Here is an 18,902-nt window from a genome sequence, read left to right as displayed (position 1 = left end):
ACAAATACTGTACCAGCTCCACAGAGGAGGGGAAAAAAGGTTCTCTGCTGAAGTAAGGTTTATCCTCAACTTTTATTCATTTATTTGTTTAGCTGTTACTGTATAGCTGCTACCTGCAGAAATATTGTGATGAATGAAAGTGGACTTTAAAGTGTTAGTCCTGCTGTAATCATTCATTTATAACCTTGTGTTTGATCGTGCTGAATAGGTTTTGATAAATGTATCAGAAGAGAATGGTTTCATGGATTTAAAATGTTATTTACTTTTAGTTAAAGGTCTCACTTTATACTCCTTTTTTAAAAAACATAATCTAGTGTCACACTTTTCCGACACACTTCTAAATCAATAGGAGGAACTTAAATGTTTAATATCGCACTTCAGACTGTAGTTTGTCATGGAGGTTTTGACATAACTGATACATGGATGTAAAATGACTTACAAGAAAGAAGTTATTGCATTTAAATGAAATAAACCACAAGTAGAGGACATGTGCAGTAGAGCTTCAGCTGTGCTGCATTTGCCTCCTCTGGAGCTCAAGAGAAGGCTGTAGGATCAGGCTGCAGTAGATTACTGACTACTTATCTCCATGCTCTCGCTCTCTCTTACACAAACACAGGCTTCAACCTCAACCAAAGCTAAAGCCAAAGATTCCTCTAACCTCTCCTCAATGAATTGATCTTTGTCATTTCGTGCGTCCCACAGGTGTTTGTGTGTTTGTGTGACCACCTGCTGCAGCCATGTGTGATCAGACGTTCGTGGCGGTCACCTTTGGCCCCTGTGACAGCTGCACCAACCCCAGTCCTCTGATGAACATCTACATCAAGAGTGAGGCCATCAACTACTGCTCCCTCTGCGTGGAAATGGTGTGTATGACGTTCGCTTCTTTCCAGCCTCTGAACGTGACACGATTCCACTTGCAAAACGCGTTGTGGCAACGTTTGCAAGTGTTTCTGAAAGCTTTAATCGTTAAAGGTCCAGTGGAAGAGTTAGTGACATCTAGTGGTGAGACGACAGTGTGTCAGGGAACCTTCACACACTTCCTTCTTCCCCCTTTGTTGTTGGCTTATGCATCACATGTACAGTATGTGTTTGTCAGCCTCCGTTTCACAACATGAAGTGCACATCAGTTCAAACACTGAGAACTTCTGAGAAGCAATGCCTTAAAGGGCTGTTTCACCCATTTTTTTCCCCACTTGGTCAAATGAAGAGTAAACTTCAAACAAGTGTGATGCTGCTTTGTTTGTTTAACTCACGTTCTATTGTTGGAGAGATGGATTTAGTTTAACCCGTTTTAATTTGACCATGTGTATGTTTTCGATTTAAAAAAAACAACAATTTGTTGCTGTGGGAATGAGACATGGACGTATCTCAGATCTACTGTCTGATGATCTAATAACACATTTATCTCTGGAAATTAGTTTTAAAAAGTACTACAGGGGCAGTGTTTAGCTCAGATGGTAGAGCACCTGACCTGCCCCATATGCTGAGGCTATAGTCCTCGCTGCAGGCGACCCTGGTTCGAATCCTGCGCCAAGCGGTCTTTTCTGCATGTCATTCCCCACCTCTCTGTTTCCTGTCTCTCTCCACTATACTATCCATTAAAGGCAAAAAGGCCAAAAAAAAAAAAAATACTTCAAAGATGTATTTTATTTAATCCATATTAATATGATTAATATGTAAAAGTCATGTTCCATTCTCTCCTCTGACAGTCAACCTTCTGTGGGAAAGTGGTGTCAGTGACAAGGAGGTGCAGATTAGGACAGACCTTACTGTGTGTTCTTGTACTTGCGGCGTACTGAGGACCAGTGAGGGTTTTTAACCAACAAAGTGAGGACATTTTGGCCGGGCCTCACTTTGTTTTTATTGAAATCCCTTCCTTAGGTTGTAAACAAGCTACACGGTGTTTTTAACAGAGGTCCTCAATTTGGTACAAAACCCTGTTTTCCAGCCCTGGTGTTTCACACACTTTTTGCTCTGGGGTGCCACCTGCAGATTATTATGGTACTACACCCAGTAGTTCTTTGTAGATGTCATTCATGAAGTAGATATTTGTAATTGTGTTGATTTGTAAAATGGAAATGCTGGTCCTCAATATGCAGCAAGTACAATCGTGTGTGTGTCTTTTTTGACATTAAACACTGATCTTGTTGAGACCAGTTGTCGTCATGGAGACCAAATCTGGTCCTAATGAGGTAGAACCTCCTGGTTCTAGAACTGGTTAAGTTTAAGGCTAAGATGTGAATTGTGGTCAGGTTAAGGTTTGGGTTAATCGTTAACTGGTTGTGGTTAAGGTTAGGGATAACACTTTGTTTAGGCTGTGTCCTCAGAGGAATGGCTGTGTGTGTGTGTGTGTGTGTGTTAGAGAGAGGAGGGGGATGAGCAGCAGCAGCACACAGTGGTGTCTCCATCACAGTCGCCTCACAGTCACACTTGAGCACAAACCACTAACCATCAACCAACGAGTGTCCTGTTCCCTGTTAATCTGTCCTGTTTGTCCCTGGTTTTCCTTCCCCTGCTCTTCCTCTTCCTCACCTCCCTCATAGATGGCCTGTCGGGGGCTGCAGAAGGGAGAGAGCCTGGCTACACTAAAGACAGAGAGCGAAACTCTGAAGAAGAAACTAGAGGAGGAGAGAGGCAAGCTGAACGACGTGGAGTGTGAGTGTTCGAATAACTCCGCAACTACACACACACACACACACATAAGTTTCACTTGAAGTAGTGGTGTTGAAATATTGTGTGTGTGTGTGTGTGTCAGTGCACCAGGTGGCTGAGAAGATCGAGGTGTTGAACCCTCTCTCCGTGAAGACGAGGCGTGTGATGAAAGGTCACACCAACAAGGTGCTGTGCATGGACTGGTGCAGTGACAAGCGTCGCATCGTCAGCTCTTCACAGGTGCACATATATATATATATATATATATATTATATTATATTAGCAGATACAGGCTGCAATATTAGTAGCAGTAGTTGTTGTTTACTAGTATATTATGTTTTCATGTGATGCTGATTTACGTCCTCTCTCGTGTAGGATGGAAAAGTGATCGTGTGGGATGCGTTCACTCTTAATAAGGTGAGAAGAAATCTGTTTATACTTCAGCGTTTGTGTGAGACTCAGAGGAAATTGTTTTTTTTAGGAATAAAGGACAAAAAATTCTGTTTTTTTGATTCTTTGGAAGGGAAACAATTACAAAATTTTCCTCAAATCACTTACATTTGCAGACATACACGTACTGAACATAATCCTTATGGATGTGTGTGTGCGTGTGTGTGTGTTACAGGAGCATGGCTTGGCTCTGCCATGTACATGGGTTATGGCGTGTGCTTATGCTCCCTCAGGTTGTGCAGTGGCGTGTGGGTGAGTACAAACACTTTTTCACATCACATTCGCTTCTGGAAATCAAGTTAAATAATATAATAGTTGGAAAAGGTTTCACAAATAACTGACAAATAAAAGCCTGTTACAAAATATATTTGTTTAACTTTGAAAAGCAGACTTAAGTTATCTTGACAGGCAATATGTAGGTCAAAATGATCATTGTTATTGTTGTTATTATTAATAATAATAAGAGGAAATTATACATTATCCAATTACATATTAAATTATATTATACCATGATATATTATATACATGTGTTATTGTAGTTCAATTATAATATTGTATCATTATTACTGTTGGCCTTCACTTCAGGATGAGAATAGTCACTTCTTTCTCGATTTTTTACCATTTTATTATTTTTACTATATTACTTTACTTTAAAAAAAACCCCATAGTTTTCATGTTTTTTACCTTGTTGTTTTATACTTTGGTCAACCATGGTTGTTTTTAAATGTGCTCTACACTCTTAGAAAAAAGGGTTCCAAAAGGGTTCTTCTACAAGGGCTGAGGTTGAACCATTTGCTTCTGAAAAAGGCTTACCCGAAAAAAGTGTTTTTCAAAGGTTCTTGGTAACACTAATGGTTCCAGTAAGAACCATTTTGATCCAGAGAACCTTTTAAAACCCCTTTCCTGAATAAAGGGTTTTAAAATGGTTCTCGGTGGAACCCTCCAAAAAAGTTCCAGGTGGATCCTTTATAAAAAGGTTCTACCTGGAGCCAAAAAGGGTTCTCCTATGAAGACAAGCCGAAGAACCTTATATGGTTCTACTTAGCACTTTTATTTCTAAGAGTGTAGAAATAAGGTTGACTTAACTTGCTTATGATGCCCACTTCAATTGTCTGCATCTGTGTTTGGTTTCCCTAAATAGTGAATTGACCTCTTTTGTTTTCAAGTGGACTGGATAACAAATGCTCAGTGATCCCGCTGTCGCTCGACAAAAACGAGAACTTGGCCGCAAAGAAGAAGTCAGTTGCGATGCACACTAACTACGTGTCAGGATGCACCTTCACCAACTCTGACATGCAGGTAAACACCAGTGTGAAGCTCTGTGATACTCTACATGATCCCTGTGTCACTCTCCTCAAAACTGCCACACCATCGTACCCCGACAACCGTTTTCAGGGAGGCATTCATTTTATTTCTAATTATTCTTTCAGCATAAACCACAAAATTTATTTTCCTAATATTGCACAGCCATAATTTGTATATAAGACAATACAATTTCCCTTGATTATACATTTTACTTGATCTGACTAGAATCTATTGCACTGGAACCAAGAATAACACCTACAGTGCCTGCTTTTCAAGTCTCTGCTGTATAACAAAGCAAATATAGACACTTTCATGAGTCTATATGTTGCCGTCTTTGCTTGTGACTCGCTCATATGAGGGAATGGAGATGTTGCGGAGGTTAAAAGTGAGAAGGAGAACACGAGGGACTGCGATGTTAAGCTTCAATAATTTACTCCATTCTGGCATTGGCGAGGCGGAGGAGCATGATGGGACTCGAGGTAAGAGGAGGTGAGAGGAGAGAGGAGAGAGGAGACAGATGACAGGACAGGAGGAGAGAGGTGGTTGTTGATGTCGCATGTATTAATAGATGCTGAGTGGCTTTTTATCTCGGAAAAGAGAGGAGAGCACTGACCAGAGGGCACAACACACATTATGTACAGCAACTCTTAGTGAGGACATTTAGACGCAATGAATTCTGTAGCTTTAACCTTAACCTTAACCACCCCAACTAAATGCCTTCCCCTAAAATAAGTTATAACCCTTAAAAATATCTTTAAAAAAAATATCATATTATGCAAAATCAACTTTTTAATAATTTAAATCCTTATATTTGGGACTCTGGAGGTCCTATCAGTCGGCAAAGTGTGAAAAAGACTCACTCATGTTTTTGTGGTCCTCCTCAGTCTAAGTACAGGAGATAAAACATGTGATGTTGACTTCTGCACTCACTGGGACGTCACAATGCACAAAGTTCCTGGAAAGCTCCGCTTTGTCCATAAAAGTTCTGGCGAGGGCAACAGTATCTGAAAACCGGAAGTCCGTGAAAAGTCCTATTCTTGGCTCCACAGTGCAGCACAGAGTTCTACACAAACAGCCTCAGAGGATTTTTCTGTCCAGTGGATACATGTTATATATGACGGCAATGTGCCTGTTAGAGCCTGCAAATGATCACTTTTCCAAATGCTAACTGCTGTTAGCTCCCAGTAGCCTCTGTGGCTGATTTCCTGTCTTAAGTTTCGTTTAACTTTTTAATTTTTTGTTGAAGAGATACTACTAAACAGAGTGTTCTGAACAGGGCTGTTTTGGCAGGGTGATTGAACTGCTGTGGTGCTTCATCCTTATGGTATTTTTACCAAAGCATGTCACAGACATGTTCATTAGGACACCAGGGAACTAGGTTCACTTGGAGAAATAGGGTTTAATATGGGAAATGTATAAATACCAACCAAAATGACTATATACTACAGACATGTACACACACATTTTTCATGCTGCATCTCACACACAGAGACACGAGCATGCACGTGAGCGCACTGTCACGCTTCCAGCCTTCATTAAATCAAAACAGACCTTCAGGACTCAAACCCTGGACCACATACAGAGATATCTACTACTCATGTAACTAACAAGACACCATCAGCTAACAGAGGGTGCAGGATGATATATATATATATATATGAGTGTCAGTAATTGTGGTGTACTGATAATTGCCTTTAGGTTGAAAGTGGAGCTAAAGCCCAGACAGTACAGGCAGGATGCGGTGTGTGTGTGTGTGTGTGTGTGTGTGTGTGTGTGTGTGTGTGTGTGTTTTTGTGTGTGTGTGTGTGTTTTTGTGTGTGAGGTCACGCAGCCAGAGCTCTCTAATCCAGCAGGGATCTCTCATGTCTGCATTTGTCTCTAAGTGCTCATAATCTGTTTCCATCACGGGAGTCACTGACATTTTGTCATTTGGTGTTCTTTGCGTGTGGCTGCATAATGCACAGTAAGATTAATGTGTTCCCGCACAGAGCTGCTGACCTTTGGATTCCACTGCGTGACGTCAAAAACGTCCTCGCGCCTGACAACTGTGTGTTCTTGTTGTTTTTTTAGGTTTTCGTCACCGTTTTTTTTTGTTAAATTTAACCCGTTCTTCACGATTAACTGTCGAATACGAAAATGGAGAAGTGAAAACAAAGCCAAAGGTCCATGACAGACACATTTCAACAACAATAATAAGAAGAAACCAAGCTACTGTGTCTGGGTCATGGAAATGTGTCTTGATATTTGCTTTAAATGAGATGCATGTTTGAGTGAATGAAATATATATGTGAAGAATTATTTCACTTTTAAAGCCAAATATCCACCTCATGTTAAAACAAAAAGAACAGTGAGGGCACAAAACAAAAGGAAGGGAAACAACCAAGCCTTATCACAGCACCTCCTCACGTCATAAAAATATGTTTTTGTTTGAATTGATTTACACTTGTGCTTTCCTTGTGTGTGTGTGTGTGTGTGTGTGTTAGATGCTGACCTCCAGTGGTGACGGCACGTGTGCCCTGTGGGACGTAGAGAGCGGTCAGCTCCTGCAGAGTTTCCATGGTCACACGGCCGATGTCTTGTCCCTGGATTTCGCCCCGTCTGAAACTGGAAACACTTTTGTCTCCGGGGTGAGAAAAATGTGTGTGTGTGTGTGTGTGTGTGTGTACATATGTCTGTAGTAGGTTGTGAGGACAGGTTTTTAAAGAAATATATCTTTAAAAAGGGCTTTTTTAGGAATAATAATTAGGGTTAGCATTTGAAATGGGTTTACGTCAGGAGTTAAGGACTATGAAATGTATTATGTCTATTACTGTCCTCACTTTGTATACTGTACACGAGTGTGTGTTTGTGTGCGTGCATGTGTGTGTGTGTGTGTGTGTACAGGTTCTACTGATGTTGTGGGGACCTAAAACTGTTTACACAGTCACTTTATGGGGACTTGTCTTCCTTGTGGGGACATAATGTCAGGGTTAGGCCAGTAGTAATTATGGTTAGAGTAAGTCTCCAGGAAATTAATGTAAGTCTGAAACCATGGAAAGGTGTGTGTGTGTGTGTGTGTGTGTGTGTGTGTGTGTGTGTGTGTGTGTGTGTGTGTGTGTGTGCGTGCGTGCGTGCGTGCGTGCGTGCGTGCGTGCGTGCGTGCGTGCGTGTGTGTGTGCGTGTGTGTGTGTACTCAACGGGAAACCCTGAAACTCATGTTTTCACTTTGTCTTTAGTGAAGAAACTGGAATTTAATATGAAGACAATAATATTCTCTGTCCTCTCAATGTGTGTGTGTGTGTGTGTGTGTGTGTGTGTGTGTGTTTGTGTGTTTTCAGGGCTGTGATAAGAAGGCCAACGTGTGGGACATGCGCTCTGGACAGAACATTCAGTCTTTTGAGTGCCATGAGTCTGACATCAACTGTGTAAAGTGAGTTCACTTCTCTCGTGAAAACAAAGGACCACCTTGTTTCTCATGTTTATCTTCAGTGCAAAAAAGTATTTGGAGAATTTCTGCTGGTCCCAAAGAAAACCTGACTGAACCGTACATGATAATTCAGGACATTTGATCCATGTTTAAGTACATGCTCATTCTTGTAAAATATCTGTGAAAGTTTTCTGTCTAATATTTTATGTTTTATGGTATTTTTTATACTCCCCCTCCATTTCCAAAACTTTTAAACAATACAATCCCCTGATCCTGTGTGTTTGTAGGTACTATCCCAGTGGAGATGCTTTTGCTTCTGCTTCTGACGATGCCACAGTGAGTGATGTCACATGACCTGCTCATGTGTTAGTGATGATCTGTCATCAGCGTGCCTTAAAGTGAATTTCTCAAAGTCACACTGATTTACCACAGTGATTCAAGTTTATTAGTAATATATTCTCAAAGCTCAAAAGTACGACAGAGTATTAGGGCCAAACTGAAGATATATATATATATATATATATATTTTAATCTAAGTCGTAATATTATGAGAATAAAGTCGTAAAATTATTCAAGCAAAATCACAGATGATCATCTGCAACCTGCGTCAAGATGAGTATCCTAATATAACAACTTTATTGTCCTAAAATGATGACTTTATTCTCATAATATTACGAATGCATATCTTGTAAAATTACAACTTTATTCTGATGATATTAAGACTTTATTCACATAATATTATGACATTATTCTCAAAATATTACAACTTTATTCTCATAATATTACTTCTTTATTCCTGTAAAATTGACTTTATTCTCATAATATTACAACTTTATTCTTGTAAAATTATGACTTTATTCTCATAATATTACAACTTTATTCTCGTAAATTTACGACTTTATTCACATAAAATTACGACTTTATTCTCATAATATTACGACTTTATTCTTGTAAAATTACGACTTTATTCTCATAAATTTTTTTCTCTTCAGTTTGGCCCTGATACTCATAAAGGTATTTTCTGCGTGCATATAGCCACTAAAAGAAACCCCATCACCAATAAAAATATCTCCACCGTAAACTATTTACAGACTACAAATACTTGTCAAAGTACAAATCTGTGTCCTGTGTGTCGGTTTGTCTTAGTGCCGATTCTACGATCTACGAGCTGACCGCGAAGTGTCCGTCTACAAGAAGGACAGCCTGATATTTGGTGCTTCCTCTGTGGACTTCTCTCTGAGTGGTGAGGGTTTCACGAAAAGCACTTTACGTCACATTATCACATCAGTGGTGAAACTATAGTTTCTGAGTTAAAAGAGAAAAGTATCTGGACCTTGTTGATCTTGACTCTTTCTAGATCATCAGCAATCATTCATTCATCTTCTACCACTTTATCCTCCACATGAGGGTTGTGGGGGTCGCTGGTGCCAATCCCAGCTGACATAGGGCCAAAGGCAACCAACCATTCACTCTCAAACTCTCACCTACACTCTTAGAAATAAGGGTTCCAAAAGGGTCCTTCTACAAGGGCTGAGGTTCTACCTGGAACCATTTGCTTCTGAAAAAAACTTCTTGGTGGAACCCTCCAAAAACGGTTCTAGGTGGAACCTTTATAAAAAGGTTCTAGCTGGAGCCAAAAAGGGTTCTCCTATGAGGACAAGCCGAAGAACCTTATATGGTTCTACTGAGCGATTTTATTTCTAAGAGTGTACAATCTAGAGTGTCCAATTTGCCTAAGCCTCAAATCTGCATGTTTTTGGTCTGTGGAAGGAAACCGGAGAACACGGAGAAAGCCCCCACACACACACAGGGAGAACATGCAAACTCCATAAAACACATTTTTACTTATTCAAGGGGGAATTTCGCTCCGTACTTTACAGTTTCCACCGATAACGCGTTCATCCGTTCTTCTCCTATTCCAAATAATTCCACTTCCTCTTTCTCTTGCCCGCTTCCTCCCACCCACACACCCGCAGGACGCCTGCTGTTCGCTGGTTACAACGACTACACCATTAACGTGTGGGATGTCTTGAAAGGCACTCGTGCCTCCATCCTGTTCGGTCATGAGAACCGCGTCAGCAAAGTCAGGCTGTCACCTGACGGCACGGCGCTCTGCTCGGCCTCCTGGGACAACACCTTGAGGGTGAGCAGAGGTTTCCTGGCACAGAATAACGTCACCATATGAATATCAGTGAAGCTTTACAACACAATCCTCTACGATTGACACTTTTAATACTCACATCTCTCTTGCAGATCTGGGCCTAGTTTTCACATGACGGATGTGATCCAGCAAAGACGGCACCAGCGTCACATGACAGCCAACACTGCAGGTCGTTTACTAAAAAAAATAAACACACAAAAAATGTATCATGAGAAAGCGTCACTCTAATCGACTGTCGGGACGTGTATGCATCTGAACACACATTTCAACAAGTTCAGATATCTTATCTTTGTTGTTGATAGCTTGACATGACTGATATTGTGTAACTTCACAAGTGTTGCTAATATAGTGAGAAATAATAATTCATTGTAAAGAACCACAATAAGCTGTAGAAGTGTGTGCAGTGTAGACAACACACCAACACACACACAATAAGAGTAAGAAATGAACATTGGTTTATTCCCGTCAGCTCCCATGAGAGAACCACATCTCTCCACAATAATGCTCCAACACTGTTATGAGTAAGTTTATGTTGTATATATGTATGTATAAGTGTATGAAATAAAAATAATTTCATTATAAGTCTTAGAACAAGCCTTTTATATATGTACTTTAATGGGTTTTATGAAAGAATTGATTGTATTCAGTCGTTAAATGATTAGGGAAACATTTAACTGAAATAGCAGTTTCACAGATTCACAATTTAAAGGGGACATATTATGCAAAATCAACTCTTTAATCATTTAAATCCTTATATTTGGGGCTACAGTGGATACACGTTATATATGACAGCAATGTGCCTGCTAGTGCGTAAAAATGATCACTTTTCCAAATGCTAACTGCTGTTAGCTCCCAGTAGCCTCTGTGGCTATTTGTAATTTCCTGTTCCTTAAGTTTTGTTTTACTTTTTTTTTAAGGTGGACCTTTAAGGTGGACCTAAAGAGATACTACTAAACAGAGCGTTGTGAACAGGGCTGTTTTGGCAGGGTGATTGAACTGCTGTGGTTCTTCATCCTTATGGTATTTTGACCAAAGTATGTCACAGACATGTTCATTAGGACACTAGGGAAATAGGTTAACTTGTAGAAATAGGGTATAATATGACCCCTTTAACATTTAATTTCCAACCTACAAGTTATGTTTGTTAGTGTGGAAAAAAGAGGTTCTGATTCTTACACTCTGGACCTTTGAGAAGGAAAGTTTTTAATGTAACCTCTTTTTTTCTATTTAACCTCAACAATGTAGGGCTAATATACCATGTACTTCATCATGTAAAATATACACTCTCTGTGATAATAGCTAATCTACATCAGCGTCTTCATCAAATCACGTTCATGTGGGAGAAGATTAAAATCCTGATCAGGGATCAGTTTGTTTCTCAAGACTCTGTCTTCACTGACTTGACTGTACTTTTGGATCAGTGACAGTTTTATATCTTACAGCAGGGGTGTCAAACTCATTTTCACTGAGGGCCACATCAGCATAATGGTTACCCTCAAAGATGTAACTGTCATACAGAATAAATGTAACTAAATGTAACCAAATATAATGTAAAATAAAGGTAACAACTCTGTAAAATATTGCGAAATAACTTTATTTATTTATTACTTATTCAATTTCACTCGTCGCATGATGCATATACAATGATACACTGTGATCTAGTGGCGGTGCCGTCACTTTGCGGGTCACACAATCGCCATGCATTGTGGGGAATGTATTTTATGGTCAGCGCACGCCTTAAAGCAGCATAGACCTATTTTAACACAGATTTTTAAGACCAATTAATCACTCGCGGGCCACATAAAAGGACGTGGCGGGCCACATCTGGCCCCCGGGCCTCGAGTTTGACACGTGTCTTATAGTCTTATCTCTTACATTCACAGATTACACATCGTGACTTCATCCTCAGTCTATAATAACAGACTTTTGAAGAGTCTGATATATTTATCTTCAGCGCACTATTGACCAGGAAGTCTCTATCTATCTCACACGTCTCTGTTTTTATTCTAACAGCAATCAAAGTTCAGCTGTTCTGTGACAAGAGGCACCAAAACGTGTCCATGCAGGACAAGAGATTATGTGTCTCTGCAACGGGAAGTCCTCGTTCATTTACGGTGATAAAAACTTGTAATAGAAGTAACAAATCTGGTATAATACTATGAGCTTCTCTGCGACAAATCAAATGAGTTCTGTCCTTTCTCTTTTCTAAGAAAGTGAGAAGGGGAAATAAATGATGTAAAAGCAGATGGGAATTACCATATCTCTGTATAGAAAGTACTACATCACCTGATCCATTCATGTTATTACAAAGAAGGTTTTCCACTTCCCCTTGTGTGCAGTCTACGCGGCCCACGCCGAGAGTGAGCGTTGTGAGAGTGATTGTAAAAACCCCATGTGCTCATTAAAGCTTTTTTCAAAGTTGTGGTGAAAGGGAAACATGGCTTGACCAAAAAAATCAGACCTATTATTAGTACACGTCTCCCCTGAAGGTCACAAATGTAAATACGTACTGTAAACATGAAGCGTGAGAGAGTTCCATTAAGTTCGTCGGTGAGCAAGTGCGTGAGTAAGCACAAACACCCTTATGTACAGTAATATCTTCCTGCCTCCGTGTCCGCAGCTGGTGGTTATTTATTTCTCAATAATTAGATTATTTTATTGCCGTTTCTATTAGTCGGTTGGGCTCTTTGCACAGCAGCCATTGTGACATGTTTCGGCTTGAAAAGCACAGGTGTTCACATGTGAATCAGGACAGTCTCAGCTGTCGTTAATGAGATTATTTACACCTGTGATTTTCTGACTGTGACCTGGCAACATGGCTGCTGTGCAAAGAGCCCATGGGTTTGGAAAATGGTAGAATAGAAGTAGAAAAGTAAGGCTGCCATAATCAGAATTATGGTAAATATGAGTTCCCACGTCGTCGTGATTTCCAGCGGTAAATTAGGAGATAACCTTTGACATTTCAAGATGGTGGAGAGGAAGACAAGATTTATCATGAATGGTAAATAATTCCTTTATTCTCATTATTATACTTTCCTTATTGTTGATTGTGTACACAATGTTAACCCTTTAAGATACACACCAAGAAAAAAGCTAAGGAAAAATTATTTATTTGCATGTTTTATTTGATTTGATTTACTTATGATAACAACAGCAATCTATATATATATATATATATATAATATATATATTTTAATAAAAAACATTTTTTTTTAAATAGACCCTACAGTATTTCAGATACAGGCCTCTACCAAATGGTTGAGACGTGTATTCATAATAAACCTGGTTTGCATAATTCATTAAGTGTCAGTGAGTTCAGTTTGATGCATTTTTCAATGAGATATAGTGACTTAAAATGTGGTCGACCAAATGAATGAGTAGAAGCAGGTATGGGTGAACCGTGTGTGTGTGAGCCATGTTTCATTTCACCCCAACAACAAAAGCACTTGAACGTTACACACTCACAGTACAGTAGTTCTGATTTCACAAATGGGAAGTCTCGTCTCTCCGCATAAGCCCATGCTTGTTTTGTCAGCGAAATAGCCCCAAAATCCTGACATAAGCAGCCATTTTGAGTTTAAAACGGGGAAAAAAATTATCCATAAGTGTCAATAACAAGTTCCACTAAAACAGGACAGAACCTGTATGAAACTGAAACTAAATCATTCATTTTCGACTGTGACCTGTGAAAACACCTGCTATTAAAAAGGAGAGCGTAAACAGAAACCAAATAAGTACCTCTAGTTTTTGTTTTTGCTCGTTCATTTAATTAACTGATGAATCAACTGCATGTAATGCACTTTAATTTGTAAAGGTTTGCCTTTAATTAAAAACAATTCATGTGAAATGTGTGTCCCCCTTGTCCTTGTGCTACACAAGAAAGAACCCCAACCTTGTTTAAAGCAGTACTTTCATTTGTACTTAAATACAAATGTTATTTAAAAAAAAAAAAAAAATAGTGGTACTTTTAGTTGAGTATAATATTTCAGTACACTTTCCACCTCTGATAATAAATACTGCAGTGATTCAGTGAAGTGTGAGTTGCGATTGCACGAGAGGTCATCAAAAATAAATTAATTGTTGGTTTGCAGTGTTGTTATTAAGCTTTAACTATCTTATACTATTAATGATCAGTAAAAATGACTTGTATGAAAAGTAATAACTCATTTCAGATGAAGTTCCGGTCAATTAATCAACCAATCGGTACTACTTAAGTGATTGAACACAAAGACGTGGATTGTTGCGAACTTCATAATTAATAATGATGATGATGATGATTATTATGATGATGGTAGTTTTTTTTTTTTATCACATTTCCTCCTTCACGTCGGGATTTTTGCGGGTATTTCAGTGCGAGCAGCAGACTTACGTAGTGGAGCGGGGGCGGAGTCATAAGATAAACGCGGCGGTGATGCGGCCAGTTGAAGGGAAGCTGACAATGAGCAGCCGACGAGCGTCTCTTTCCGCTGCCGCCTGTACGTGCACTGAGCTGACTGATATCGCTGGGAGGGTAAGTGTTCGTTTTTCCCTCACCTAACAATACATCATGTATTTTATTTATTTGTATGTATTGTGTGTTCTCGCGGAAGCACACATCATCTACCACGCCGAGTTGTGTGTTGTGTGTGTGTAAACGGTGATGTGAATGAGCTGTGTCCGCGGCGGTGGAGTCGTTGTGTGAATGTGCTCCTTTGTGTCCTCCATAACTCTGGTGACAGATCGGTGGTAAGAAGAGAAGCTGCTCGGCCGGATAGTTAACCGCGGGTCCACATCCTCAACACGCACTACAAAACACCGACAGTTCACGTTTTAAAAGCCCCTTCCTATAGCTTCACCGCTCTTTGTACGGTCTCGTTATTTCGCTGAGTAGCAAACGGTCGTATGTTTAGCATTTAGCATCTCTGTACTTGATGAGAGGAGCTAACTAGCGTCAGTGTTCCGCCGTACTTCGCCAGGCTTCTTGTGTCGTTGGTGTGAATAAAACAACAACCAGTCTCTGCCAACGACTTTTTATTCGTGTGTTTTGCAGCTTTTATTACAACATTTGAAAAACAACTTGACATGAAACAATTTGACAGGAAGGCTAAAGCTAACTGCGAACAACGTACTGTTGGTATCGTAACGGCAGGATGTGCTGATTGGTTTAAATGGCCGAGGCCTTTGATAAATGTAGTCCCCTTCAAACGTAAAACTCAACAAAACGATTTTCGTGCCGTTAGGATTTAGTTGTTATTGACAAACATAATGGCTGAGGTTTTAAAGCGTCAAGTCATTTACTCCCTGACAATAAACCCCATTATCTCATATCGAAATTAAAAGTGTCCACTGTAAGTTGATCGTATTAAATTCCCATGATCACATTAGAATAAATATGAATGCAGAAATCCATCTTTATTTCACTCAAGTGACTTGAAAATGCTGTCTAACCAACACACGGCCCTGGTGATTTATTTATATATATGTATATATAATAAAAGTATTTTGCATCTTTTACAGATGTACCAGGTAGTGATGAGTGATGCAATTTTTCCATGTCTGATACCGATATCACAAACTTGATTATCTACGGTACTGATCTCAGTCCGATACTGTTATTTTAGACTTTTTAAATTATTAAGCTGATAACAACACATTTGTGCCGAGCCATTTTAATCTATTTCAAGGAAAACGTAATTATCCAACAAAGATATAAATGCTGTTGCTAATTTTTATTGACCTAGGAGTTTAGGAGTGTATAAGCTTTTACATTTTCATCTGTCTGATAGCCGATCCATTTTTTTTGTCACATTTTACCCTTAGCCTTTATCTTTTGTATTGTCAGTCATGTTCCCGGTAACATTTGATTTCCTCATTTGTTCAACCTACACATTTTCATCTATATTTGTGCTCGTTTTCTGAAAGCTTTTTGATACAAAGCAAATATTTCTCACTGACATGATTTATTGTTGGTGTTTGTTCCCAAGACTATGGCCTTATTTGCCCTTGTTTGTTATCACTTTACTGAAATGATAACAACTTGTTTTTCTCTTGTTAGAAAATGTCATGTGGGCTGTGGAAAGAGACCCTGGCTTTGGCGGAGGACTACCTGTCCCTTTGCTGCACAAGCCTTCGGCCAGCCCCTCCACCTCCCAGCGAGTCAGCTGCTGCCATGAGACGCCTGGCCCAGGACATGGAGAAGCAGCACCAGGCTCGCTTCCACTCCCTCGCTCAGGACTTTCTGCGGCAGTGCGGGTCGGACCCCTGCTCCAGCCTCAGGAAGGTGATGGAAGAGCTGGTAGGAGACGGACACTTGAACTGGGGGAGGGTTGTTTCCCTTTTCACCTTTACTGGGGTGCTGGCCAGACAACTGCTGGGACAGAACGGGACTGAGCTGGGGCTGGAACCCGGGCAGGAACCGGGACAGGCGCCTGGGAACTGCAGGGGACTGGCAGAGACCATAGCTGATTACCTAGGAGAAGAAAAGAAAGACTGGCTTCTGGCGAATGACGGATGGGTAAGTCAAAACATGTCTGCTCCAAAGCTGATTGACTCATTCAGCTGATACTGCTGAGCTGAGTCAACACAAATGCTGTAGAAAAAAAACAAGTGGTTGAAAATAAAACTGACTTAAAAGTAAAAATGTCTCTTTTCCCTGCTGCGAGCAGTGGAAACCACCTAGTTTTGATATAATCAGGTGTACTTCCTGCTTGGGTGTATATTTATACACAGGCTTCATATGGGTGTGTGAATTCCTTTTTAGAAATGTTTGAATGTTGCGTTGGCTTGATATAATCAGTTTGCTTATTAGATAAGGGGAAAACAAACTCAAACAACTGCTCAACCTGGACCATGTGTGACCATGACTCGGTACGATTTGGGTGTTTTAAGTTGCGTCAATGAAATGATAATATTTATAATCATCATCATTTGCATGTGTTCATTTGAATTTGCCACATTTGCAAGTGCTAGAAAAATGTGAAAACTGCACTTCACTTTGACTTTGGAAAAGGTGTATGACCCTGTATGGTAGAGTTTTGTGTAAAATATGGCCAAGCCTTTTGTTAAAATGCAGATTGTTTCCCTTTGTTTGCCAGGGTCATAAATGTTTCTGTTATGATTGCAGGAACAGTAGAGAAACAATATGTGGTTTTAATTTACTGTAAATCTTAGATAATGATATATGATAGACTGTGGTGAACAGTGAAATCTACACTGTTTCTGCTTTTGTGAATGGACTTGTCCTCGTCCTCCCTCTTCATCACACAGATGCACACAAACACCCTTTCTCCCGCTGGCAGCTGGTTTCACCAGACTCTCGGGCAGATGGACTTTGAAGTCGCATTATAAGCTTCATTGTGTTGAATTTAGCAGCAGTCGTACACAAAGTTAGTGTGGTGTGACTAGAAAAACAAGCAGCCACAGCAGCAGAGAGCAGGTGCTCTCTTTTGTCAGATTTCAATTTTGAAAACATGTTTGAGAAATGAAATTCTGAGCATCTGTCTGTTGAAAAATTCACCCTCTTGGTTGGTGTATATCTACTTTACAAAGTGTGTAACTTGACGTAAATATGTTGACACTGTAGCAGTCTGCTATAAAAAACTTCTCAGAGAGCTACAGTTGAATTGTAGTATTTTTTTCATTTTACTTTAAATGCAGCATTTTTGCAACTAGCTGTCAGCCCCTGTGAGTTGGGAGACTTTGGCAGCTAAAACTTGCTTTTATTCTGTGAAACTCACAGTACATTGAGGGAAACTAAGCGTTGCTTTTTTTTGTGTGCGTTTCTTGCAGGAGGGCTTCTGTAATTTCTCCCGCACTGCCAGAGAGGTGAGCCAGGACTCGTCAATGAAGACCGCTCTGTTTGCTGCTGCTGGCGTGGGCCTCGCCGGACTCACCTTCCTCTTGGTGCGCTAAGTCAGCTGCGTCCTTCTAGTCCATACTCTCATTTCATTTGGCACAATTAATTAGACATTTGAATTTCAACGTCAATGCTACAAAACAGGGCTTAATCTGTAGTAAATTCAGGGTTGTTATCTCAAAAAGTCATCAGCTGAATGTTTGCACATATAGACCACCCCCCCCACACACACACACACACATGTTAATCCTGACATTTTGTCAGTTGCTCCCTTAAGATTGTAAAATGATCTAAATGCCTTCATGAATTTTGGAGTAGGTGCCATGTCAGTGTATTTTCAAACAGGTTAATTCCTAAAACGGATCTGTGCACCGAATCATCTCCTTCTCAAAGTTTAATTTTCAACTGTGCAGCTAAAGAAACTTTAATTTCCCACAGATTTTGGTTTTGATTTTATGAAAATTGTCAGCTGCCTTTTTATTCTCCTGTTTAGCTCGGTTGTGTATGTGGTTTTATAGCCACCCTAGTGTACAATGTATAAATTAATATATTATATTTATATAAACTGAAACTGTAAGGCAATGGCCTTTTTCTAACCGATCCACAGCTAATTCAGTCGTTTCATTGTTAAAAGTGTGTCTTACCTTCTTGTGAAATTACACAATGAATAGAGCTGATGACAGCGCTGATGATGAACACACAACGGTGCTATGAAATGTTGTGAAATGTTTCTCATATCAATCGACCAAACCAGGGACCAATCTGACTTAAAACGCATTGCTATTACAACAAACCATTGCTATGGCTTAAACATTATATTTTTACATTGTTTTTGTTTTATTTATTTGTCACTGTTTTTGTAATAAAAATCAAACAAAGACACTCTTCGAGTTTGTGGGTTTTGTGTCTGCACAAAATGACTGACAGAATTACTGTAGAGCTCAGGATATTACTATTAGCAATTTGTCTTTTCCTGAAAGTCTACATGCAGGTAAGGAGTGTGGAGCAGAAAATAAACCTCCCTCCTGTGACATGCAGACATGTTGTCATAAATAAAATATGTTGTGCTGTCTGTGATGCTCTGAGCGCTGCAG

The 18,902-nt window shown here is 39.8% G+C and overlaps 2 protein-coding genes across 2 annotated transcripts; both read left to right on the top strand.

Annotated features, from left to right (window-relative positions):
- Nucleotides 1–737: 737 nt before the first annotated feature.
- Nucleotides 738–10,078, top strand: gnb5b (guanine nucleotide binding protein (G protein), beta 5b; the record flags this gene model as incomplete). Its single annotated transcript, XM_083900555.1, has 12 exons — nucleotides 738–863; nucleotides 2,544–2,655; nucleotides 2,756–2,892; nucleotides 3,028–3,069; nucleotides 3,278–3,354; nucleotides 4,269–4,401; nucleotides 6,891–7,034; nucleotides 7,725–7,816; nucleotides 8,101–8,149; nucleotides 8,960–9,056; nucleotides 9,790–9,956; nucleotides 10,067–10,078. The coding sequence occupies 12 exons, from the start codon at nucleotides 738–740 to the stop codon at nucleotides 10,076–10,078; spliced, it is 1,188 nt and encodes a 395-aa protein (XP_083756681.1).
- A 4,397-nt stretch (nucleotides 10,079–14,475) lies between these two features.
- bcl2l10 (BCL2 like 10) lies at nucleotides 14,476–18,564 on the top strand. The gene is made up of 3 exons (XM_083900955.1): nucleotides 14,476–14,484; nucleotides 16,009–16,467; nucleotides 17,742–18,564. The coding sequence occupies exons 2-3, from the start codon at nucleotides 16,012–16,014 to the stop codon at nucleotides 17,862–17,864; spliced, it is 579 nt and encodes a 192-aa protein (XP_083757081.1). The 5' UTR covers nucleotides 14,476–14,484; nucleotides 16,009–16,011; the 3' UTR covers nucleotides 17,865–18,564.
- The last annotated feature ends 338 nt before the right edge of the window (nucleotides 18,565–18,902 follow it).

Source organism: Microchirus variegatus, assembly GCF_963457635.1.
Source record: "Microchirus variegatus genome assembly, chromosome: 14".
In the NCBI taxonomy this organism is placed as follows: domain Eukaryota; kingdom Metazoa; phylum Chordata; class Actinopteri; order Pleuronectiformes; family Soleidae; genus Microchirus; species Microchirus variegatus.
Note: the sequence above shows the minus strand (reverse complement) of the source record. Positions and strands in the feature narration are given on the sequence as shown.